Source organism: Choloepus didactylus, chromosome 8 (assembly GCF_015220235.1).
Source record: "Choloepus didactylus isolate mChoDid1 chromosome 8, mChoDid1.pri, whole genome shotgun sequence".
Taxonomy (NCBI): domain Eukaryota; kingdom Metazoa; phylum Chordata; class Mammalia; order Pilosa; family Megalonychidae; genus Choloepus; species Choloepus didactylus.
This window is the reverse complement of record NC_051314.1, coordinates 123,586,412-123,613,398: the sequence shown is the minus strand read 5'-3', so window position 1 is coordinate 123,613,398 and position 26,987 is coordinate 123,586,412. Positions and strand designations below refer to the sequence as shown.

Below are 26,987 nucleotides of genomic sequence, written 5' to 3'. Positions count from 1 at the left end.
TTTCCTCCATCTGGAGAGTGCCCTGAATCTGGAGTTAGAAGCACTTTCCAGTGTGCAAAGCAAACCTTTCTCCCAGCCCCTCAACTATATTTTTTCTCTTGAAGAATTCTACTTTCTTGATAATATTTCTCTGTATTCCAATTTACCTCTATTTTGGGACAGATGACTGATCACTTACCTGGGATGAGAAACGCTGCATGTCTGAAATCAAAGGCAGCAAACTTCACCAGGAGGGTTACCTTTATAAGGAAAAGGAAATGAGATCAATGCAAATTGAGTGATTAGATCAGCATGAGTCCCACCCCCTGCTAATCTAATCTAATCTCTAGACTCTTTAACCATGAAGACTGATATTCTCAGTTTCATGTGTATTAGCATGTGAAGTTTCTTGGAGCCTTCATAATCCCTGAAGATCCTTTATGGAACACAGATGTTTTGATTCCCCGAAGTATCCAATTTCCTTTGAGGGTTTAATGTCCAATCAGAGTCATAATTATCCAGCACCTAAAATTTAAGCAATTTGTGGTGGTGTCATATAAGATTAAGTATTATATTATTGAGAGGCTGGCTAGGTACGAACTGTTTTTGTCAAATAACATATTTTTCATTTCTATTGTTTGTATTTCAGAAAGAAAATATAACTTTGGCATTGTGGTTAAGCCAGTTGACCACCTGGTGCTGGTTGCAATTTTTTTGATTAAACCCAGTGCTGGTTTGGATATATTATGCCCCTAGCAAAAGCCATGATCTTTAATCCAGACTTGTTGGGTGGAGATGTTTTGATTGACTGTCTCCATGGAGATGTGACTCACCCAACTGTGGCTGATAATACTGATTGAATTATTTCCAGGGAGGTGTGGACCCCACCCACTTAGGGTGGGCCTTGATAAGTTTACTGGACTTCTTGAAAGAGCTGAGACAACACAGGCGCCTAACACTTGAAACTGACAGAGATTTTTGTTTTTTTTTTGTTTTTTTTTTTGAGATGGTTGGAGAAATTTGGAGAGGCACAGGAGCTGAGAGAGGCAACTTAAGACAGCACCCCTGACACTTACATGCATAGGAGCCGAAGAAGCTGAATGAGAGAAGCCCAGCAACATTTTGTAGAAAGCCATTTTGAAACACATCCCAGGAGCAAAAGACCAGCAGATGCCACCCACCTGCCTTCCCAGCTGACAGAGGTGTTCCGGAAGCCATCAGCTGTTCTGAAGTGAAGTCACCTCTTGCTCATGCCCTACTTTGGACACTTCTATGGCCTAGGACATTCAATTTGTAGCCAAATAAATCTGCTTTACAAAAGACAATCCATTCCTGATAGTTTGCCTAAGTGCAGTATGAGCAACCCAAAAGAAACCCTAAGATTTTTTTCACTCAGTCAAGTGATAGTTTTTCTTTCTCATTGCAAGACATTACTTTTCTTGAGGATAATTGGCTAAAGGTCCTTCAGCGGTTTGAAGTTTAGGTAATCCCGAAAATTCCTGCCAGTGGAAAGAGCAATATCCCTTTGCCTGAGGATTGGTTGAATACTCAAAATTTTCCATCTTTTTGCAGATTTGAAAGCAGTTCTAATCCCAATCATAGCAAAAGTTTTTTGTGTGTATTTACATGGCAAAATAAGATTGTGTAAAATATTTTGACTTTTTTTTTCTTTTGCTGCCTTTAAATTTCTGTGCCATTGAAATGCCAATTTTAACCTACAATTTGGCATGGAATGGCAAGTGCCCCCTTCTCACACCCCTCCCCCAATTTGGTAAAGACACCAAACTCTCCCCAACCTCTTTTGCCTTCCAAGATATTTCTTTCTCAAAATGTGTAGCCTGGATGCCGAAGCATCCACTTGTTCGTTTCTTTCCCTTGTGTAGCAGCTGGAGAGGTTTGGTGGGACTAACTCTGAGTGGGATCCGAAGTGTTTAAGGAGAGTTGGCCTAACCACTTCCTTCTCCCCTCAGTGATTAGCTCAGACAGTGGCCTAAGGTATGGGGCTAATTTAATCACCACAATTCTTAAGGGTTCTACATTTTTGAGAGGACTTTGGCATTTCCTTTAAAAACAGTGTGAATGTTTTCTAACGATTCAGAATGGAAATATATTGAAATATAAGTTTGGGCAGGTTAAAATTATTGGTAAGGATGAGAGATCATGCTAAGAATAGCTCTTAAAAGTACTTTGTTTCAGGAGGGTTATTCACTTAAATTTTATTTCTTTAATTATCTGTGTTATCACATGACCCTTGCCATGCTTACTCAAAAAGTAGAAACTTAAGATATGTGTCTTTTGTTTTTTGGACTTTCACTTCAATGTATGATTTATTTCTATGCTGGTCTGCAGTAAATCCCTCCACTTCTTCAAGACCTCAAACAATCCCTTTTTCTCAGTTTGTGAACTTCCTCCAATTCTCTCCTCTTTTATACGGAAAGATGACCTTCCATGAATACGATCAGTCCTAGAACTGCCCCTTGAGCAGTGACCCTTTTCTGTTGAGTTCCCAAATGGAGAAGTGTCAGGTTGAAGATATCAATACTCAGAAATACTATTGAGTCATGTGTTTCTCTTTTAACAGATTTTTCTAAAGGAGTTCACTCTGTGGCCCATCCCTTCTTTCATTTCATCGGACAATCATGGAAAGATCTGTTGTGACGCCAAAGAGACTTGATAAAAACATTAAGAAGCTGGCTAGAGAAGGAATGTTTAGGTGGCACAATTGTTTGTCATGTTTAGAAACTGAGTTTAGGAACTGTATGCAATATTCAGGTAACAAAAGAAAAGAAATCTTAAGATTGGCTTAAGTGGTTTCCCTTTGTGATACGTATGTCCACAACTCAATGCCAGACATATCTGCCTTCCTCTAGACATAGAACAAATCAAGTCTTCCCAGAGCCTTGGTGCACCAAGCCAGAAAATGTGTTTGCAGACATAATTGAGGTCTATAGAGAGAAATTCAAGCCCTTTCCAGGTTGGAAAGCTGCTTCAGACCAAGTCAAAGATTTGGCTTCTAAAGCATAACCTCAGAGTCAGGACTGAATTAGAAGCGTGGCTTTCATATTCTGTGTGAATCTCAGAGGTCTGGGATTTGCCCTTTCATTTGAGCCAATTTACCTCTTTAGTAAGGAAACCTAGGTTGTGTTAGGCACTCATCTTAAAAGTAAAAAAAAAGAAAAGTGACCTAATGCCTTAGCCTACCCAGTTTTTTCTGTAGCTCAGTCAAAAAGAAATTAAATCCTTTCCCTCTCCCTCACTCTCTTTCACACACACACACACACACACACACACACGCACACACACACACACACAAAGTTTACGATTCATAGCAAATAGAACCCTATTGTAATGCCTTTGTGGAATGTTAAATTTGGTCTTCTCTAGCCCTTTTCAAAAATTGGAAGGACAATACAGATGACATCATCATCATCATCATCATTATTATTATTACAAGAAGTTTTATCTAAGGAGACAGACATTATGACCATTACTCTAGGGAAGGAACAAAGGTGGAGCAAGCCGCTGAAGTCACCTCTAAGATTCAGCCGCAAGAATGGTCTCGACATTTATGGTTATTCTAGGACTTGTGTAGGGTATTAGAAGGATGAGGGAAAATTATATCTGGGAGAGCTACGTGGTCTTGGATAAGCAATTAATGTATAATTATAAAGATTATCAAAAACTGAGTTAGTCCCAGGTTATTCTTTGACAACTTTTTTGCTCAAAATTCCCACTTGTGTTTTTAGATGCGAGATCGCACACTCAGACAAACGAGAAGGGTACGAACATTGGCAAAAACGTGAAGCGGTGCCAGGCAGGACTGTGCGGTGGATAGAGGCCCCCACGGAGCGCGCAGAGGTCTTTTTCTGGGCGGCCCTTCCCGGGTGACCCGACGCGAAATCTCTGATCCCGACGGGCCAGGAGGGTCCTTCCCCCAGGCTGTCTGATTCGGCCCTGGGTGGCGGGAGGTGGAGCTGAAGCGGGTCCCGCAGGAGTCCCAGGGCCTCCCCGTGGCGGTGACGAGGCATTTTTTCCTGGACACTGGGGCGATGTGGAGTTGGAGCCCTGAGCGCGCGCGCAGGGACTCGCAGTCCCGCGCCCAGGCCACCCTGCATGTCCCCGGGCACTTCCCCCTTTCCCACCCCTAGTCCCAAGTCCTCGGGCCACGAACAAAGTTCCCGCTAGAGACTGACCCCGACTTCTCTCCCCAGCTCTCTCACTTGAGAAGGACTAGCGACTTCGGCCACTATCAGATTTAGCTTGGACTGTCCATTATGTACAGACCTTAATTAAAAGGGATTATTATAATGGATATGAAGATAAATTTGAACTCAAGCAGGACCGTAGACAGTTTTCCTAGCACAACATAAATGACTCTATTTGACCCAAGAGGAATAGGAAAGCTTGAGAAAATGAAATAGCTTGCGAAATATTTGAAAGGTTACTAAAGTACTGTTCTTAAGAAAAGTCCTGAGATACAGCGTCATAGCTGAGTTTCATTCAACTTTTAGAAGCTAGATGAATTACAGTAGTAGTTAAACTCTTCTAAGATCTTCATTAATTTTATGAAGGCAGCCTAAGTATAATGCCGAAAGGTAGTTCCAAAACAGAAAATTGTACACCAATCACTTATGAGTACAGATTTGAAAATTCTAAGCAAACTATCAGCAAATCAATCCAGTAATAGATCAAAAGTATGGTTTATTTACATACTATAAGAATGGCTTATATCCAGATAATTTAATTTATTACATTATCAATGGGTTCCCATTGGATTTAATTATCAAGCTTTACAAATGCCTTGACAAAGGCATTTCTCAAACTTTGGTGTTGCTCTCGGATTTCTAATTGTGCCTGTTGCAAGTAGGCACAGGATCCATTGTGGAAAGCTATAATGTATATACAAAATGTTTCAGAATTTGAAGAGAAAAATAAATGTATTAATGGTGCAGGAATCATGAGTCACCGGAACAAAACTTGCTGAGCTATCCCTTGAGTGATCTTCTAAAAGCAGAGGTTATTTCAGGGAGTTCAGCATGTTTGAAACAATTTCTTCCTGAAAGAAAATAAAAGCAAAAGTCCAAATTAATTGTACAATCAGGGTGTCTTGGGGCAGCCAGTATAGATAGTTTTGGGACAAGGCATGGCATTTTATATTTTCAAAATTTGGTTTTCAAATATGCTCTTGTCATCCTGACTATAATTCAAAGAATAACTCATGCTACAAGACTTTCCCATCACAATTCAAAGAAACAGAGAGAGAAAGAGAAAGCGAGAGAGGGGAGGAGAGCGATGGAGTGAGAAGGAGGACAAGAAGGAGGTAAAGCAGTAGAAGCAGGAGGAAAAGTAAAAGGTGGAGGGAGGAAAAAGAGCTGGTTATGACCTTTTCTACAAACTCATGGATGCCCATGGGGTTTGATGTTTGGTCAAATCCAGCTTGAAACACTAACTCAAGAATTTATAACCACATGATTTCTAAGTTAATGAGAATCTACATGAGGTGACTCAAACATGGAATCAGCACCTGAAACGCATTGTCAGGTTTCCTGAGTAAAGAGCATCCTGTGCTGATGGTGCAGCTGCACCTAAGAATGAGGGCTGGTCACACAGGCCTGGGAAAGGGGCATGGTGGGGAGGGGCAGGCTGCACCACTAATAAGGCATAAAAGCTTTACGACCCAGAAGTGATACACCCACATAACCACAAGTGTCCCATATGGTGCATGATGTGGGGCTATCAGAAAGTCACTCTGGGAGAATTATTCTGGGCTGTTTGAGAAGATGCTCTGTTTTTGTCTGTCCTGTTTATTTTTCAACAGAAAGTCAACTCTGGCCAGGGCTAAGCCCACCATTTCTCTAGAGTTTGAATATCAATGGAAAACCAAGGACACAGCTGCTGGTCAAGCCAAATAAACATTACAAAGAAATAAATGAAGGAGTGGGAAAAAGAGAATTATGCAGTGATTATGGGGCCAGATGGGGAAAAGTACTCACACAGCTCATCACTTCTTCCATGAGTCCCTGCACTATTTGGAGAAATCTTCTCTTGTTCTTCCGACCCAGGACAACCTTAATAAAAACATAATTAAATCACATTATTTAATTATAATTAACTTCAAAACAAGAAAACTGCTTTATCACAATTTTGGTTCTTTTTTCCTGTGAAATTTGCATGTTTATAAGTCCTCCAAACTACTAAAACTTGGGGGCAACTTCTAGTATTTGGAGCTACTACCTTTGACATCCAAAAGTTAACAAGTTTGAGACAAGTTTCCTTTCAAGATGCCACTGACATAAAAACAGACGTCTATTGGAAAGATGAACCTGATTCACAGGGTCATCATTAGCCTTACCTTTTTGCTAGCACGGTGGTAACTTTTCCTTAGTATCTTCTCTCTTCTCGACTTGCTCACCCCATCTTGTTCACACTCATACATCAAGGATTTCTTTATTTCTTTCTGATCATCCTGTTTCAAATTTGGTTCTTCAAACAAAACAGGCCCTGTGGGGAAAGTGCCAGATGTCAGTGTCTTCTGACTCAGTGTTAGTCCTAGTGTCCCACACATATAGGAATATATATACGATAAAGATGAATATGTGCATGTAAATGACAGAAGCAAGAGAATCCCTGAATTAGGTCAGCAAACAAAAGCAAAAAGAAGAACGTATCTTGTCACCCATGAACCGTCTCTACCCCTTTCCCCACCCCATTATCTTTCAAAACTACTTATAGAGACAAACCTGGGAAGGTACCTGGGGGCTCATCATTCCTTCCTGCAATTTCTTCCTTGCTGTTTGCTGGTGTCTCCAACAGCATTTTAAAGTCATCGTCCATTTCATAGTTTTGTAAAAACTCTTTGAGAAATTTATCGCCAACAACGGGTTTCCCTGAAATTATAGAAAAAATTGCTGAAAATGTGATCTTTCAATAAAGATTATTTCACCAGAGTAATCCTCCTATGCAATATGCAGTAATACCCCACTTCATTGATTAAGATTGGACACCAGTGGTTATGATGGAGAACGAAAGTGTGATTTCAGTTAGAGAAAAAGGAGAGAGATCCAGAGAGTGAGGAGAGAGAGAGAGAGAGAGGGAGTGAGTGAGAGAGAGGTATTGCGAAACGCAAATTAAGAGATTGAAAGTGACATACGGTGTTTGGGTCTCAGAGTAAAACAGAAGTAGAAAGAATCCAAATTCACAAGCTTCACTAAGCTGGTGAAATAGAAGGACTAGGATTGCTTCCAGCTTTGATATTTCCTTACCTTCACCTGGATAGAAAGGTGCTGCAAACATCAAAAGGTAAATATCAGAAGGCAACACGTAAAAGATAGATGCACACAAATTCTGACAGGAGGTACGATGTTGACAAAAGCATACCTGTTTGGGAGATGCCCTGTTCCTGGAGCATGTTCGAAGGAAACTCCAGTGAATGGTTCTGAAAAACCCAAGGAAAGATTTGTATTAAGATGAGAGCTTTGAGTCTCAGGGAGTAATTTTCACTTATTGGACGTGGAAGGCAACTAAACTGGCCTTTGTATGTGCCTCTTTTCGCTAAACATTGCCTCCAGCATGTAAAGTGAAACTAAGGCCAAGGTGATCCCTCTATGTGTAAAAGATGTGCACTGGGTCTCAGTGAGAAGGTTCACAGGCAATGAGATCATTGAAACCAATTGGGGACAGTTCGGTGGCCTGTGGCTTTGCTCCAATGCCAGAGGTGTTCTGAGCCCCAAGGTTATTTGACCATTCATGACAAACCCAATTTAAAAAAAATATATAACTGCAGTGAACTCATGTTCCCCTGTTTGTATTACCAGTGAATCACAACAAGCCCATCTACAGTTACATGGAATTTTCAAGACTCAGAGAGCTAAGAGGTGATGAAGTAGTTCAAGCCACTGCTCCTTCCCTCACGCAGCATTTCCTCCATCTGGAGAGTGCCCTGAATCTGGAGTTACAAGCACTTTCCAGTGTGCAAAGCAAATCCTTCTCCCAGCCCCTCAACTATATTTTTTTCTCTTGAAGAGTTCTACTTGCTTGATAATATTTCTCCGTATTCCAATTTACCTCTATTTTGGGAGAGATGAATGATCACTTACCTGGGATGACAATCGCTCCATGTCTGAAATCAAAAGCAGCAAACTTCACCAGGAGGGTTAGCTTTATAAGGAAAAGGAAATGAGATCAATGCAAATTGAGTGATTGGATCAGCATGAGTCCCACCCCCTGCTAATCTAATCTAATGTCTAGATTGTTTAACCATGAAGACTGATATTCTCACTTTCATATGTATTAGCATATGAAGTTTCTTGGGGCCTTCATAATCCCTGAAGATCCTTCATGGAACACATATGTTTTGATTCCCTGAAGTATCCAATTTTCTTTTGAGGGTTTAATGTCCAATCAGAGTCATAATTATCCAGCACCTAAAATTTAGGAAGATTTGTAGTGGTGTCATATAAGATTAAGTACTATTACATTGAGAGGCTGGCTAGGTACCAGCTGTTTTTGTCAAATAACATATTTTTCATTTCTATTGTTTGTATTTCAGAAAGAAAATATAACTTTGGCATTGTGGTTAAACCAGTTGACCACCTGGTGCTGGTTGCAATTTTTTTGATTAAACCCAGTGCTAGTTTGGATATATTATGTCCCTAGCAAAAGCCATGATCTTTAATCCAGACTTGTTGGGTGGAGACGTTTTGATTGAGTGTTTCCATGGAGATGTGACTCACCCAACTGTGGCTGATAACACTGATTGCATTATTTACAGGGAGGTGTGGACCCACCCACTTAGGGTGGGCCTCGATTAGTTCACTGGACTTCTTGAAAGAGCTGAGATAACACAGGCGCCTTACACTTGAAGCTGACAGAGATTTTTTTTTTTTTTGAGAGGCTTGGAGAAATTTGGAGATGCACAGGAGCTGAGAGAGGCAACTTAAGAGAGCATCCCTGAGACTTAGATGCACAGGAGCCAAAGAAGCTCAAGGAGGGAAGCCTAGCAACATTTTGTAGAAAGCCATTTTGAAACACATCCCAGGAGCAAAGGACCAGCAGGCACCACTCACGTGCCTTCCCAGCTGACAGAGGTGTTCCGGAAGCCATCAGCTGTTCTGTAGTGAAGTCACCTCTTGTTCATGCCCTAGTTTGGACACTTCTATGGCATAAGACATTCAATTTGTAGCCAAATAAATCTGTTTTACAAAGACATTCCATTCCTGATATTTTGCCTAAGTGCAGAATGAGCAATCCAGAAGCAACCCTAAGATTTTTTTCACTCAGTCAAATGATAGTTTTTCTTTCTCATTGCAAGACATTACTTTTCTTGAGGATAATCGGCTAAAGGTCCTTCAGAGGTTTGAAGTTTAGGTAGTCCTGAAAATTCCTGCCAGTAGAAAGAGCAGTATCCCCTTGCCTGAGGATTGGTTGAATACTCAAAATTTTCCATCTTTTTGTAGATTTGAAAGCCGTTCTAATCCCAATCATAGCAGAATTTTTTGTGTGTATTTACGTGGCAAAATAAGATTGTGGAAAATATTTTGACTTTTTTTTTTCTTTTGCTGCCATTAAATTTCTATGTCATTGAAATGACAATTTTAACGTACAATTTGGCTTGGAATGGCAAGTGCCCCTTCTCACACCCCTCCCCCAATTTGGTAAAGGCACCAAACTCTCCCCAATCTCTTTTTTTTCCCAAGATATTTCTTTCTCAAAATGTGTAGCCTGGATGCTTCCGAAGCATCCACTTGTTCGTTTCTTTCCCTTGTGTAGGAGTTGGAGAAGTTTTGTGGGACTAACCCTGAGTGGGATCCGAAGTGTTTAAGGAGAGTTAGCCTAACCACTTCCTTCTCCCCTCAGTGATTAGCTCAGACAGTGGCCTAAGGTATGGGTTTAATTTAATCACCACAATTCTTAAGGGTTCTACATTTTTGAGAGGACTTCGGCATTTCCTTTAAAAACAGTGTGAATGTTTTCTAATGATTCAGAATCAAAATATAAGTTTGAACAGGTTAAAATTATTGGTAAGGATGAGAGATCATGCTAAGAATAGTTCTTAAAAGTACTTTGTTTCAGGAGGGTTATTCACTTAAATTTTATTTCTTTAATTATCTGTGTTATCACATGACTCTTGCCATGCTTACTCAAAAAGTAGAAATGTAAGATGTGTGTCTTTTGTTTTTTGGACTTTGACGTCAATGTATGATTTATTTCTATGCAGTTCTGTAGTAAATCCCTCCACCTCTTCAAGACCTCAAACAATCCCTTTTTCTCAGTTGGCCAATTTTCTCCAAGTCTCTCCTCTTTTATACAGAAAGCTGACCTTCCGTGAAAATGATCAGTCCTAGAACTGTCCCTTGAGTAGTGACCCTTTTCTGTTGAATTCCCAAATGAAGAAGTGTCAGCAGGTATAGGTGACAGGTTGAAGATATCAATACTCAGAAATACCATTCAGTCATGGATTTCTCTTGTAAAAACTTTTTGTAAACGGAGTTCACTCCCTGGATCATCATCCCTTCTTTTAATTCATTTGAAAATCCTGGAAAGATGCTGAAGAGACTTAAGAAAAAATAAGTTACGAAGATGGCTACAGAGGAATGTTTAGGTAGCACAATTGTTTGTGATTTTAGAAACTGAGTTTAGGAACTGTATGCAATATTCAGGAAACAAAAGAAAAGAAATCTTAAGATTGACTTAAGTGGTTTCCCTCTGTGATATGTATGTCCACTACTCAATGCCGATGTATCTACCCCCTTCTAGACACAGAACAAATCAAGTCTTCCCAGAGCCTTGGTGCACCAAGCCAGGAAATATATTTGCAGACATAACTGAGAGGCTATATAGAGAAATTCAAGGCCTTTCCAGGTTGAAGTGCTGTTTCAGACCAAATCAAAGCTTTGGCCGTGAAGGCATAACTTCAGGGTCAGGAGTGAATCAGAGGCGTGGCTTTCCTACTCTGTGTGAATCTGAAAGGATTATGGTTTTGCCTTTCAGTTGCCTCTTTAGAAAGGAAACTGAGATTGATCTACTAGGAACCTGGATACTCCCAAGATAGCTGTAATTAAATCAAGTGGGAAAAGCACATCTCGAAAAGAATCATGGGTGTAGCTTTTGGCTTTTGGCATGTGAGTTTTACTGGAGTTAATTAATAAAATATCTACAGTTTTTGATAGAGCCATATTGATGCAGTTGTTGTATAACCCTGTTTTTTTCAAAAAAGAAAAATGGTAGTGCGTCTGTTCAAGAAGTATAAGTGATGAGAGTAGATTGTAGTATATTGGATTATTGTGCACAATTATTCAATCCCTCCCTGTTATAGAATTATATACCCACATCCTTTGACAGGTGACCTTGCAATACTTCCTACTAGATCAATGGGATCTATTTTTTCACTCACTGATGTTGGCCTGGGCTGCATGACTTCCTTTGATTAATGGAAGGTGGGTGAATGTGACACTGTGCAGCATATGAGCTGAGATCTTAAGATGTATTTCATTTTTCTGCTTGACTCTCTTGCTTTTCTGCCATCCTTCATAAAAGGAACATGCCCCCAAGTAATTTCTCAGGAGGCGATACCTACAGATTAGAATTGAACCCAACCTTCAACTTGGGTGCAAGCTTAGCCAATCCTAAATAAGCCTAACAGCCACATCTGACCCACCGATCCATGAAAGAGGAATAAATATTTGTTGTTGGAGTCCACTGAGTTTCTGGTTGGGTTTTGAGATCATTGTTATTACAATATTAGCTGACTAATATACTATATAAGCTAATATATACCCCTAATATCTTTTTAGTATGCTTTTTTTCAGAGAAAGAGCAAAAATATGACAGGTTTTTTTTTCTCACATGGTTACCAAATACATATAGCAGGGATTAATTCATACTCTCTATGTATCTATGTACTTTGAAATATCTATTAATAGGTAGGAGATTGATAATAATTATCATTCCATCTTTTAAACCATTGTTATTAAACAATGATTACCCTGATAAAGGAAATTTGCCTTTTTTCTTTATCTCTGAACATATTTATCCTTCACATTATTTTGTACACTACTTGATAATAGTGAGTGTAGTCCTGCTTACTTTTCATCTTTTCTCTACCTGAGTGTTGCCAGAACTGAAAGAGGTCAAAGTGATTAGGGTGGAAAAGTGAAAAAAGATGATATTTGAGAGACAGACAGGGGCTGCTTCAGGAAAACCCTTTTCTACCAAGGTAAAGCATTCATTTGCTGTTTGAAGTATAACAGGAAGCTACTGAAGAGATCCAAACAAATTAGACAAGTTAAAAATATACTCTCTCTTCATAAAGTAGACTTTGGGGGTAGAAATGACAGATCATACTGATGGATGTAATGGGTATGAGAAAGGGAAAAATAAACCAAAATACCCAGGACTCAGACTAAATCAAAGCATCTGAGTGGAAGCTGTTGCCATTACTGAAGTCTGATGGCTGACCAGATGTGCCAGTTTGAGGCTGTTGTGTACCCCCAGGAAAGCCTATATTCTTTTAAAACACCCTTGTGGGCACAGACCTATTATGGGTGGGATCTTTTGATTAGGTTGTTTCCATGGAGATACGACCCACCCAACTAAGTGAGATCTTTTGATTAGATTATTTCCTTGGAGGTGTGACCCTGCCCATTCAAGGTGGGTCTTGATTAGTTTACTGGAATCCTTAAGAGAGCTCAGGGGCTGACACAGACCCAGAGGCTTTGAGATGCAGGCAAAAAGACATTTGGAGATGCTAAGCTAAGAGATGAAGCCCAAAGTTTGCCCCAGAGAAGTTGAGAGAGGACCCCCAGATGCTTAGAGAGAAATGCCCTGGGATAACAAGCAGGGTGCACAGAAGCTGAGATAGAGAAACTGAGAGAGACAGAAGCCCAGAGACATTTTGGAGAAAGTGATTTTGAAAGCAAAACCTGGGAGCAAAGGAGCAAAAGACCAGCAGACACCAGCCACGTGCCTTCCCAGCTGACAGGTGTTCTGGACGCCGTCGGCCTTTCTTCAGTGAAGGTATCCTCAAGTTGATGCCTAAGTTTGGAAACTTTTATGGCCTTAGAACTGTAAATTTGTAACCAAATAAATTCCCTTCATAAAAGCCAATCCATTTCTGGTATTTTACATAGTCAGCTTTAGCAAACTGGAACACCGTATATGGGCTGAGACTGATTGTATGTATTTGAGGTGGGGGAGGGTTGGTTAAGAATCACAAGAGACATTTGAATGTATTAAGTTTGAGATACTTGTGAGATATTGAATTAGTTTTCTATTGCTGCTGCAACAAATGGGTTAAAAACAACACAGATTGACTCTTTTACCTTAATAGTTTCGTAAAGGTAAACACTGTAGGCATATATTTTAAAATCATTTTTGGAATTATAGATATATGTGGGTGTGTACAATAATATGCTAATGAATGTTCAATCTTATAATTAAATCAAGCGTTTAAGGCTCTTCAGAATATTTTATATCCAAGGAAATACTGCAGATATATTTTCAAAAGTGTTCCTCCAAGTGATTGTGTGTGTGTGTGTGTGTGTGTGGGTGTGTGTGTGTTCCAGGCCAGGCAAATTCTGAGAAAGAAAATATCCCTTTGAAATGGAAGTTAAAATACATAGATTTTTGTTTGGTTTCACTAAAAAAATTGTTCCCAAGGACAATTTATTATGAAAATTCTACTTTTTCACAGTTCCCAGAGAAATTATTATAAAACATACGCCTGAACTAAATTATCAACATGTTAGAATAATCCATATCTAATAAAACATTTTAGTAGTTATACATTAATTGATGTGTATGCTGGTTTGTATATATTATGTCCCTCCAGAAAAAAACATATTCTTTAATGCAGTCTTGTGGGGGCAGACATATTAGTGTTGATTAGGTTGGAACCTATTGGTTCATTGTTTTCATGAAGATGTGACTCAATCAACTGTGGGTGACACCTTTCATTAGACTATTTCTATGGAGGTGTTGCCCCACCCATTCAGGGTGGGTCTTTATTGGATCACTGGAGAACTTGAAAAAGAGCCACACATGCCCAGATGCAGAGCAGCTGTGAGTGACATTTTGGAGAGCCACTGAGAGTGACATTTTGGAGAGCCACTGAGAGTGACATATTGAAGAGGAGCTGCAGCTAAGAGAGGACAAAATGCCCAAGAACAACATTTTGGAGAATGCCATTTCGAAATGCAGCCTGTGAGTAAGCAGATGCCAGCCATGTGTCTTCCCAGCTAACAGGCTTTCCAGATACCAACAGCCTTTCTTCAGTTAAGATACCCTATCGTTGATACCTTATCTTGGATACCTTATGGCGTTAAGACTGTAACTTTGTAACCAAATAAACCGTCTTTATAAAAGTCCATCCATTTCTGGTGTTCTGCAAAATGGCAGCATTAGCAAACTGGAACAATGTGTTACATTGTCTTTGCTTAGCTTGCTCTGGAAGCAACTCTGAGGCAAGGACTTGGGTGAAAATAATTTATTTTGGAGGTGATCCAGGAAGCAGGAGTGAGGGAGCAGGGAGTTTGTGACGGGGAAGGAAAGAGGCTAATTCAAGAATTTGTTATTGAGGCTGCCTCTGTGAGAAACAGGGAGCTCTGTTCAAGGGGACTTCAGGCAAGCTCTTGGAAAGCCTCCCAGAATTTTCTGACCAAGGCAGGAGGCAGGAGCACTGTCCACTCCTTGGTTGGAGATTGCCCCTGGAGGCATTAAACCTGCCCTTCTCAGTTGCATTTGTACACAGGTCAAGTTAGATTCCAGGGTTCCAGAGAAGGCCTTGGGGAGAAAGCAAAAACCCTTGGTGGTGCACGTAAGGGAAGATGTTGTTGGTGGAAGATGAACTTGAATATCTGCTTCATATGAATATTCTGGATGCTTTTATTTGTTTGAAACCATGGATGTGGTTACTCAGTATATATCCCTGTTCCAAGTTGTCTTCTTTTCCAGCTCACTTCCCTTATCCTAGAATAAGGAGGTCTCAAAAGACATCTGATTGCATGGTGTGTTGTATTCTGCAAGTGCAAATTCATCTGGAAGAGAGTAATTGTTATGAGAACAGTCTCACAATATTGTTCATGAAAAAGCATCTTTACTGCTTATCTCTGTTCAGAAACAAGATCTGTGCTAAATAATCTATGCTACTAAAATAGTTTCTTTGCTCTACAACTTTCAAGCATATATTTTTTATTCCTCCAAATTATATTACATGCATACATATATACGCATTCTTAAGTGTTTCAGGTACTACATTTTGTATATGATGCATATTAAAACCTGACAGGTTAGAGGGTCCATATTTTCAGAAGAGCTGGAAGGACAGTGAAAACTTAGCTTAATCAATGAGGTCTTTTGCAACAGGTAAAGATGTGCTTACCGAATGCTTAGGTACCAAAAGTTTGTAAGACACTGTTTAATGGTTAAATATTCCCTTCTTTGGTTGAAATGTTTATCAATCTATCATGAACAGAACCGTCTCTCTTTTTTTAATTAAAAGACTGCAAGTCATTTATTGGCTGACATAAGACTTGAAAATAATTGAATATTTTCTTATTTTGGTTAGTAAAGTTATTATCTCTACATTTTAATTAATTAAAAGACATAACATTTTAATCTAAAGAATGCAGAGTGCCACAGCTCAAGCAAGCCTCAATTAGAGTTGAAAGACCCAGTTTATAGTCCTTATATATCACCTATTTGCTTTGTGATGTAAGTAAGAATTTAACTTTCCTGAGCATTGGTTAAAACAACAACACAGCTATAAAATGTGGTTAAACAAAATAAAACAGAAACCCACAATTACCTGACAGAGTAGCTCTTACATTACACAAATGTATATTTTTTTAATTTAAAAATGTCATTGTACTAGGCAATAAATGGATAGAAGATTGTTAACTAGATAAAGATACAGATGCCCAAAACAGTCTGCTGAAGGATGAGAGGCCAGATCCAGTCGATTGGCTACAGCCAGCCAGCCGCCCACCCAGGAGCTGCCAACCCCTAACCTCTCAGTGGGGCCACTCTGGATTATATAGCAGTGACCCACCAGTTGACCACAGCCATGGGAGAAATCTGGGCAGAGAACAGCAGCGCCAGGCCAGGCCAGCAAGCTGGGCCAATCCATACCATTGTGAGGCATAATGAATAATTGTGGCTTTAAAAGAATACCCGTCCCCAAACTATTTTTACTAAGGCACTTCTATCTCTGCTAGTATGTAAATTTCCTTCTCTAATCAGATAAACACATAATGTCTGGTTTCTCCAATCCAAAACTTATGCTTAAATAAGCCATATGACAACATTTGCAGCCACTATTTTGCCTGAATCTACAATTTATTTGCCTGAATCCACAATTTATGTAACCTAATTCATATTTATTTTCCAGTAATTTAATTAAACATTTTAGTGAAAATACTGGTTAAGAGAAATCATGCCAGTTGTGTCCTTTTCAACAGCCCCGGCTATGCCCATATATAGAGAGATAGATCGCAAACACTGTTTTGCTTTTAAAATTCTGAAACTGTTTGGTTTAGATGGCACTTCAAGTTAAAAGATGCCAAGTAAGGGAAGATGATTTCAAAAGTAGGAACCGTAGCACCAGAAGAGAATATGAAAATTAGTATTCCTATGTTTAATTTCATGTAGAATATAAAACACTAAAACCAGTAAAACTCTTACCGGTTTCATAGTAATCATAGAGCTGAACTGATGCTGGCTTGATGTTGGATACAAGTGCCTCTTGTTCAACAGAGAATAAGAATTGAATTTCCTTTTGAGTAACCTGGGAACAAACCAATATTGTTAAGCATATTGAATTTATTTCCCCAATTTCTCTCCATTTCAAACATTCAGAATTATTTAGCAATGCTCTTTTGGTATTTGCATCCTAACGAAAATAAAAAACATAACAAACAAACAAACAAAACCACAATGTACCTCTGGCATAAGCACTAAGACAAAAATCAAATTATGAGAATAAACTTACATTCTCCAGATAGAAAAAGATGTGGGTGCTTTTGACTTCTACTCGTTGTACTTTGCCGTCTTCCTGAAGCTAAAAATGAAGAGCAAAAAATTGTGCTGAAAACTTAGGGACCTTGTAATACAAATGTCTATTCAAAAAATGAAAATATTCAATTTGGTGGTTTCTCTGCTTCTTTATAAATACCTCCAATGTTTCCATATAGCCTCAACAACAAATATTAATCTTTGAAACTCATTTATTCAAATTTTTGAGAGATCTGTCTGTACAATATTAGTTCCTAAATTTTCAGTGAATAGAGTGGTAGAATAGAATAATAACAACTAAACACCAAACATCTACCTGTTTTATTTTTTAATGATTTATTATCTAGACAATATAAGAATATGAATAAATTAGAACAACTCAAACAATATTGTACTATTAGATAAATAATGAGATTGAAATTTCATTTCTTGAAAATAGAAAATGCTTCTTTTTTCATCAACCTAACCTGTGGCCAATGTGTAACACTGGACCTGACACATAATACTATCTTTGAAATTATTTTAATTAAAAGCATTTAATTATTTACCTTCTCAATAGATGATTTATTAGGTACAAAGCCTGAAAGCATCTTCACATCAATGATTGCCATGTTGGAAGAGTTGCGCCTTCCATAGTAACTTTTTATAAAAAGTACAGAATTTTAAAAACAAATAAATTTTAGATGCTGTTTACAAAAACAGATAACCAACAAAAATATATTTGCATGCAAAACTGTTTAGTTATGCTACAAACTTGAACAGGGTTTTGTACTCTGCCATATTCCCAAGGCTAAAATTGAACAAATGACCTCTGTATAATGGAAAAATTTCATGAAATATAACAAGCAGATTCCAACTTATGCTTTTTGCTTTAATTTCTGTATATTTTTATGATCCCTAGAGTCTCAAATTTCCATGTGAAAAATGAAGCCTTCACTTCAGTTATTTTTTTCTATATAGGTTTAAAAAACATGAATATTTTTACTGGACTGGAAATTTTGGTGGTATATAGGCATGGTTAAACGGGAGTCAATGCACAATTTTTGGTCTGAAGCAAAGGTAAAACTCAGTTGTGCTCGTTGTTAATTGTCTATTCTATCATAACTGTGCTGGTTTGAAATTTATGGAACCCAGAAGAGCCATGATCTTTTAATCCAATCTTTTTGGGTGGAATCTTTTGATTGAATGTTTACAAGGAGATGTGACTCACCCAACTGTGGGTGAGACCTTCCAATTAGATCATTTCCATGAAATTGTGGACCCCGCCCACTCAAGGTGGGTTTTAATTAGATCATTGGAATCCTTTAAGAGACCTCATGGAGAGAAGGAGCTCAGAGAAGTTGAGAGAGACATTTTGGAGAAAAGCTAAGAGCCAGCAGAGACCCAGATGCTTGGCAATGCAGGGAGATGCAGACAGAAGGATGGCTCAGAGTTTGTCCTGGAGAAGCTAAAAAAGGACTCCCAGGCACTTAGAGAGAAACACCCCAAGAGAACCAAGCAGAGAGCTGAGAGAAGCTAAGAGAGACAGAAGCCCAGAGACATTTTGGAGAAAGCCAGTTTGAAACCAAAACCCGGGAACAAAGGACCAGCAGATGCCAGTCAAGTGCTTTCCCAGCTAACAGAAGAGTTCCAGAAGCCATCAGCCTTTCTATCGTGAAGGTATCCTCTTATTGATGCCTTAGTTTGGACACTTATGGCCTGTGAACTGTAAATTTGTAACCTAATAAATCCCCTTTATAAAAAGCCAATCCAATTTTCGTATGTTGCATTTCCAGCAGCTTCAGCAAACCAGAACAACAACCTTTATAGTCTTCATTGTTGAGATCGGATCAATTTACTAATAAACTGAAAAAAATGGTGCTCCAAAATGAAGGAACATAAATTTCAATCTAACTGGACCAAGAGTGTTGAACCTGACTGATATTCTTGTTTTGCAACTTTGAGTTCCAGAATGAAGACATGGCAATATGGTGTTTTACAAACTAAAAACTTTATGGAAATGTACCTCTTGAGGAATTTGTGGAAATTTTTTTCATCTACAACCTCCTACTCTCCCTCCTATTCCATATTTTGAAGTCACATTCTTTTTTCTCCCAAGTAGTAGTATCTTATATGGTTTAGGTAATTTTAATGTAATGAAATGGAGACCCCCTAGGGAATTGAGACAGGTCAACCGCTTACATAAAATGATTGGGATCTGGTTTCACATGAAGATAGAGAGAATCACTAGTATACCTGCATTAGAGCTAGGGACATGTCTAGGTTAAGAAAGAAAGTTATTACCTGGCTGAAATGACAAGGTCAAATCTTGTTTCAAATAATCCTCTGCAGGAAGCATTGGCTGTATTCACAGAAAGAGAAAACCCAGATGACTTCTTGGGTAGCAGGATGTTATATTTCAGAGTTGACTAGAATAGATACAGAATATATTCTTTATTAACCAAAAGATTACTTTTAAATTTATTACCTTCACATAAACATTTCAACTTAAAGTACAGGTCAAGTTTTACCTCTGTGTTTCCCATTTTCCATACCACTGGTAACAATACTAGTGATAAGCTAACATTTATTGAGCACACACTATGTACTTACTTTTAAGTGCTTTTTATGAAATAAATCCTTTAATCTTTCCAACAACCCTGTGGTGTAGACTATTTTTAGCCCCCATTTTACAGATGAGGGAACTGAGGTACAGGGGGGTAAATAACTCTTCAAGGTAAAATAACATGTCAAATCTTATATAGCTAATAAATAAACAGCAAAGCCAGATGGCATCTCTATAGTTTCTTGGATAATAATTAAAATTATCTGATTTCTGCCTTAAGAAATGATAAAATTACTATAGATAACATCAGAGCAGCAAGAATCAGGGTAGATAGCAGGATTACAATAAAATAATTAAAAGGGAAATTGTAGACTTTAAATCCAGAATAATACAACTTGTAAATATGCTCAAAGATTTAGCTTGAACTAATCGCCTCACTTCGAGAAATTTGTCCTGCATATGTACCTGTCCAAGTATGAAATAATCTGTGCACAACATTATTCATTACAGCCCTCTATGTAATAGCCAAAGAAAGGAAACAAATCAAATGTCCATCAGTATTTAACTTATTGAATAAACTCTGGTATACCCATATAGTGTAGAAATCGTTTATATTAAATATTTATCTAGAATGCTACCTGTGCTGGTTTGAATCTATTACGTCCTCTGCAAAAGCCACATTCTTTAATGCAGTCTTGTGGGGGCAGATTTATTAGTCTTTTGATTAGGGTGGGACTTTTGATTAGGTGGTTTCCATGGAAATGTGACCCACCCAACTGTAGGTGTGACCTTTGATTATATTATCTTTATGGAGGTGTTACCAGCCCCCCCATTCCAGGTGTTCTTAATTAGGTCACTAGAGTCCTTTAAAGAAAAGCTGCAAGAGACATTTTGGAGAGAAACTAAGAGCCAACACAGACCGTGATGCTTGGAGATGCTTGGAGATGCTTGGAGAGGCACAGAGACCGACATTTGGAGATGCTAAGCTAAGAGATGAAGCCCAGAGTTTGCCCTGGAGAAGCTAAGAGAGGACCCCAGATACTTAGAGAGACATGTCCTGGGAGAAAAAAGCAAGGATGTAACGTTGCTAAGACAGAGGAGCTAAGATAAAAGCCCAGAGACATTTTGTAGAAAGCCATTTAGAAACACAACCTAGGAGCAAAGGACCAGCAGATGTCAGCCACGTGCCTTCTCAACAGACAGAGGTGTTCTGGACGCCATTGGCCTTCCTTCAGTGAAGGTATCGTCTTGTTGATGCCTTAGTTTGGACACTTGTATGGCCACAGAAATGCAAATTTGTAACCTAATAAGTCTCCTTTATAAAAGCCAATTGATTTCTGGTATTTTGAGTTACAGCAGCCTTAGCAAACTGGAACAACACTGAACTATTAAATTTGAGTAGGCATGTTAGTAAGAATTCAAAAATAAAAACTATGTTCCTGAGCTCTGCCCATGGCAAGAACCCACAGCAGGAGCATCTCAGTAGCAATGGGGACCCCAGCACACAGGCTGCAGTGAGAAATAACATACTCCTCTGAAAAGATGAACACGCGTTGGTCAAATATGATTCCAGGGTATGGGACAGATAAAGTGCAAGATGAAACTACGTCCATCCTTTCCTTCCTTCCCCAGAGAGCAAGGAAGCATCCATAGACTGTTAATGTTAAAATATCACAGTTGTGTTAAAAGTTTTGTTAAAAGATCACAGGAGATACCCTGAGGGGGTTCTCACCGGCCAAATTTGGAACAATTTGATCATCAGCAAGACTAATGGGCTGTAATTACTATAACATCATCTCCATGATACTCAAAAAGGAAAAATGCCCTAAACTCAGAACTCATTTGCTACCATTGGAGGTGATAATCACACTGATTATTTTCTGTTAATTGGTAATTAAAAGGAAAAAAATTATCCTGCTATTTCAAAAGGGCAATTTAATATCCCCAAATTGCGTAGAGGAGCTTTTCTTTGTAGAAGAACACTAGCTAATAAAAATAGGAAGCATGATAGAATTAGAAAACCACAACTTTGCAATCCTTAATGAAATAGTCAATTCAGGAAAAGATCATTATTGCATGCTAAAATTTCTCAGTGAAAATTGCTGTAGGCTAGATATCTGCACAGTTGCAGTGTGTTGCTTCATATGTTAATTGCTAATTCCAAGACTATAAAACAGCACCTTTAATGGAGAACCATGGCTATCACTGCCTTAATTCAATGAGCAAAGTTGCCTAACAGTCATGAGCCTCTTGATGTGGTGACATATGAGTATAGGTCTAACTTTTAGTTTCAGAACATATAGGAGATGGGAAAACAAATTAAAAGGCATTAAAGAAAAAACAATTTGTTAATTGCAGAATGAGGAGCATTCTACAAAACACTTGGCCTGGAGTCTTCAAAAAATTAATTTCATAACAAAAACAAAACAAAAAAAACTGATAAAACTCCTAGGTTAAAAGAGACTTAAGAAGCATAGCAACCAATTGCATGGCATGGTCCTTGATTAAATCCTGGTTTGAAAAAACAACTATAAAATGTATTTTGGGGCAGAGGTTGATAAAATTACATTATAAAACTATTCTTATTTTTGTTAGCTGTGATAATGACACTGCAGTTTCACGATGGCATGTACTTCTTGGGGGAGGTGTGTTATGATACATTTAGGAGTGCCATGATGCCTCCAATTTACTTTAAAATTCACACACACACAAAAGGTGAAGCAAAAATGACAAAATGTGAACTGTTGAATGCATGTGTTCATTATACTTTATTTCTAATTTTATGTAAGTTTGAACATTTTGATGTTAGGTTAAAAAAAATCCTGATTTACCTGTACATATACACAGCCATTGCCATTCACTTCCACAGTATATTTCCCCTTAGTTGTTGGTAATAGAATTCGTTGTAGCAGCAAACGGTTCTCATCATTCACTCTGAAGGCTGTATTGAATGTTTGATCATTGAAAATCTGCACTGAGTTTTGTCTGTTTTTAGTGAAAGTGAGCCTTTGGAATAGGGTCAGAGCTTGGAGAGCCACAATGGTATCCTAAAATAATAACATCACTGTTATTTTAAATCTACAAGATTTAGAAATCTTAAGCCAACTATAGCTATGAGTCACTTAAAAGTGATTTAAAATGCAACAACCATTCTTTTATGAACTATTGGATCTAGAGCATGGGATTTATGGCAACATTTCCATTTTTAAGTTCAACTCTTTAAATTAACACAGACAAAAAAGCATCTAATAGAATAAAATGTGAAAAGAGCCAAGGAAACTTTTAAAATGCCTACTGTGTTAGACGTTGTTCTACCAGGGATTAAAACATACCACAAAGCCAAAGGACCACTAGAAAAGAATAGAAAGCCTAAAAAAACACCAAAAATATCTATCATTTTATTATACAATAAGAGTGGTATTTCATATTATTGAGGAAATTAATTATTAAGTAAATGACATTGGGATAACTGGCTGACCATTTAAAAAGTCAAGTTAGGTCTCTACCACATAGCTATATAAAAATAATCCCAGATGGATTAATAATTGAAAAGTAATAAATTAAACCATAATAGTACATGAACGTATGGCTATATATTCATATAATATTTTTGTATTGCATGCTTCTGTTATGGCATTAAAGGGAGAAATCTTGAAGAGAGAGATTACACACAGTGAAAATGAAAATAAAATAATCTGTATATTTAAAAGATGATAAAAATTAAAAGGAAAATGAAAATTTGGCAAGAGTATGTTATACATATATTCAAAGAATAATATCGTTATTCAAAAATCTTATCAAGAAAAGGATTAACATCCCCATTCAGAAATGTGCAGATGGTATGAACATGTGATTCATAATGCACGAGAAAAAGGAGGACTTTTAAAAATGAAGGCATGTTCCATCTAAGTAGAAACCATGAACGATTATTTGTATACAGAATGTTAATAGTATCAGATTTAAAAAGAATTTTACAAGTTATTTTGAAGTCATACAAAGGGACTTACAACCTCCTGATGACAATGCACGTTGATGCAACTTTCCTGGTAAAAAGTTCACCAGTATGTACCATAACTTTTCATTTTGACAATTCTTTTACACAGCAATATTAGCAGGTTGGGTATTTAAGTCCGTGTTTTAAAAATCAAAAGAAATTAGCTTTCAAACAAGCAGAAATTGCTACTAGACAGAACGCTACACTCTTCAAAAACCTAAAAGACAGCAAATTTAAAAGTGACAGCAAGTTTAATATTGATGACGAACCCATTTAATTGGAATAATGTAACATATGAACACAAAGACCAGTACCACCAATACAAGGCAGGTGCTCGAATTTCTTGTTCTGAGGAATTTTAAAAGAGATATAGCATTACCTTCGTGGATGAGAAACCTCCATAGGAGTTCTGCTGCTTTGCTACCCACTGTACAATCTGAGACGCATAGGACAGCTCTTTTGAGGTTAGCATCGGCTTGGAGATAAGAGTCAGGAGGCCATATGAGGTCATCTCTATCTGTGCAGATGAAGCCCGAGGGTGGTAGAGAGTTGGTCCTTCCCTAGAGAGGTTCTCTTCTAATTCCCAGTATATGACGCCATCTGACCAAAAAGTGAAAGGAGTTCCATGGTGTCAATGCACAGGATATATATGGGGTCAGATGGGGGACAGTGGGAAATAAAGAAACATGAGGGCATGATAATCACACCGCCTCTAACCATTATAGTTATTTGAGATGTGGTTCCAGGAAAGGTCATGTGCACTCACCTACTTTCTTTGCCTTTTTCTTTAGCTCATTGAAGAAGAATTCCCTTTTGTCTTCCTGGCCCGCTACACCGAAAGTGTAGGCCAGGAGAGCTTGGTCATAGGTGGTGGGAGCTCTCTTCTTAGAAGCAGCCTCTAGGCACTGGAGACCCTTTTGAACAGCCACCATCTGCAAGGGTAAGAAAAGGAAAAAATATCATTTGTGCACTCAAACACATATGTGCAAAGACAGATGCAGAGGTGCTCATCACAGGAAAAATCAGGGCTGAATCTTATCTGTGCCAAAATGTTGAAGGGGCAAATGCCACATGTGTTTTAATTTCAGTGTAGTTCTACCTGCAAGGTGTGATTTGACTATTAAGAAGGACATTGATTCAGTATTATTTTGTGGTAGCTACAAACATAAAGTTCTAGTTCCTAATAATGTATTTTTGGCATCAAATGTTTTGCGTTCATAAGAGGCAAGTTGGGGTATCACCAATGGGCTACATACTGAGATGGGGTGACCAGCTTCAATCAGTGCAATAGTAACATATGCAGTGAGAGAAATCTCATCATCTTCTTCTCCCTGAATAAAACAAAGGGTAATATGTCAGTCGCATGGAATTCAGAGGGAGGGATACATTTATTATATTGTGAAAATCCAGATACGTTGTTTTCTTTTTGTGTTTTGGGGTGGAGTTTTCATTTCCTCAAAAGGCATTGTTTGTAAAATCAGGAAGTAGTGAATGAAAATCCAGGGAATTTACAGTAAAGAAACCTCACTTATTAAAATAACCCATGGTGGAATGATGGAAATGTTTTGGTAATGGATGGTGGTGATGGTAGCACAACATTGTGAATATAATTAACAGTACTGAAATATATGTATCTGAATGTGGTCAAAAGGGGAAACGTTAGGTTGTATATATGGGAAGAGAATAAACATTTAAAAAAAAATCCATGGAACTGCACTACACAAACAGTGGACCCTAAATTAGACCACGGACTATAGTTAATAGTACAATGATAAAAATGTGCTTTCATCAATTGTAATAAATGTGCCACATCATTATAAGATGTAAATAATATGTATATGGCAATCCTGTATCTTGTGCATGATTGTTCTGTAAACCCATAGCTTCTCTAATTAAACAAACAAACTTGTGTGGCCTAAGAGAGTATTTGGAATCAAAGGAGGCAAATAATCCTAGAAATAGTATAGAAAAGTACATAGGGAATACATTCTATAATATTACAATAATTAAAAGAGTGTAGTATAAAATAGAAAGGCTGTCAATGGAACAGAACAGGTAAAGCAGAAAGAAATTCTAACAAGTATAGAAAGCAATGTATTACAATTGGCCTTAAAAATCAGCAGGGACATACAGCATTAATTAACAAGAGCTGCTATAAGTAATGACCTATTTAGAATACAGAAATAGATCATATATAGATTATACAATATACTGAAAATATTGTAGCAGGTCAGTAATACTAACTACTAATAAATTCAAGCTAACACAGAAAGACAAAAGTGCAATTAAAAGGGAGAAAATACAAATTGAAAATAAACATCTGAAAAACATTTATCTTCAAAACCTACTGTCCTGTAAACAAAAATAGACATGAAAGCACCATAGTTTTGCTCTACATGTGTGAAGAGTTTTGTTTTTAATACTGTATTATTCAATGCTAGTGATAATTTTATCAAATAGATACTCTATTCTGTGGTGAGATTGTAAATTGCCATAATTTTATTAAAAAATAACCTGGTTATATTTTCTTAGAAACTTAAAAAAAAATCCACTTTTAGATATCTATTCTAAGTTGATAATGACCTAGCAACAAATATTTATGTTAGAATATCTATACATTACTTTGAGTTTATATAATATTGAAAGTTCAACAAAAGAATAATAAACATCTATGGTTTATCCACATGATGGAGGATTACAAAACTTTTAAACTTATGTTTTTAAATTATTTTAATGACATGGCAAGGTATATAATATTAGGTATATCATATTAGATTTCATAAAAATCAGACTAACACCTTAGTGTAATAATCCTAGCTTTGGAAAACATGTTTATATATCAGGAAAAAAGACTCAATAAAAATATGTCAAAATATTAATGGTGGTTATCATTGAATTGTTGACATAGGAATAACATTTTGGTTAATTCCTTATGTTAAGTTCTCCAAGTTACTTTCAATAAATGAGTATTACCATATTAATTAGGAAGCAAATGTAAGCTCAGGAAAAACCAAGAAATAATTGACAAATTCATTCATCAACACTTATGTTGGGGATATGGGCAAGTAAAAGCTAATTGAATTAAATTCTAATAAAGAAACAATATTAACAAAGAATTTCTTTTTTTTTTTGAACATCAAAAATATTTTATTAGAAATTTGCACAAATTCATTCAATTTTATTCCTTTTCTGAGTGGACCTTGAATTTTCTTTAACTTTTTCTTTAGAAATCATTTCAAACTTATAGGACAGTAACAAAAATAATGCACACTCCACACAGAGAACTCCAAATACTCTTAATTTCCCAGTTAACTGGATCCACCAATTATAACATTTTGTCACATTTGCCTTGCCATTCTACCTATACATCTATCTTTCTGTCTCTCTGTCATTCCATTTTCTGAATACTTGAGTGTAGAGTGTATACAACATGCTCCCTGAACACATAATACTGCCATGTAC

At 37.6% G+C, this 26,987-nt stretch overlaps 1 protein-coding gene across 1 annotated transcript in view; it reads right to left on the bottom strand.

The window, feature by feature from the left end:
* Nucleotides 1–14,446: 14,446 nt before the first annotated feature.
* The window catches only part of LOC119542910 (ovostatin-like), a 54,496-nt gene continuing 41,955 nt past the window's right edge, over nucleotides 14,447–26,987 (bottom strand). Inside the window, exons 20-28 of the mRNA XM_037847500.1 lie at nucleotides 24,782–24,856; nucleotides 24,292–24,457; nucleotides 23,905–24,125; nucleotides 22,363–22,578; nucleotides 19,270–19,394; nucleotides 17,535–17,625; nucleotides 16,964–17,032; nucleotides 16,657–16,759; nucleotides 14,447–15,011 (exon numbers count right to left, since the gene is read on the bottom strand). Of these exons, the coding sequence (XP_037703428.1) occupies nucleotides 14,944–15,011; nucleotides 16,657–16,759; nucleotides 16,964–17,032; nucleotides 17,535–17,625; nucleotides 19,270–19,394; nucleotides 22,363–22,578; nucleotides 23,905–24,125; nucleotides 24,292–24,457; nucleotides 24,782–24,856 (1,134 nt within the window). The 3' untranslated portion in view covers nucleotides 14,447–14,943. The remainder of the gene's footprint in view (nucleotides 15,012–16,656; nucleotides 16,760–16,963; nucleotides 17,033–17,534; nucleotides 17,626–19,269; nucleotides 19,395–22,362; nucleotides 22,579–23,904; nucleotides 24,126–24,291; nucleotides 24,458–24,781; nucleotides 24,857–26,987) is intronic.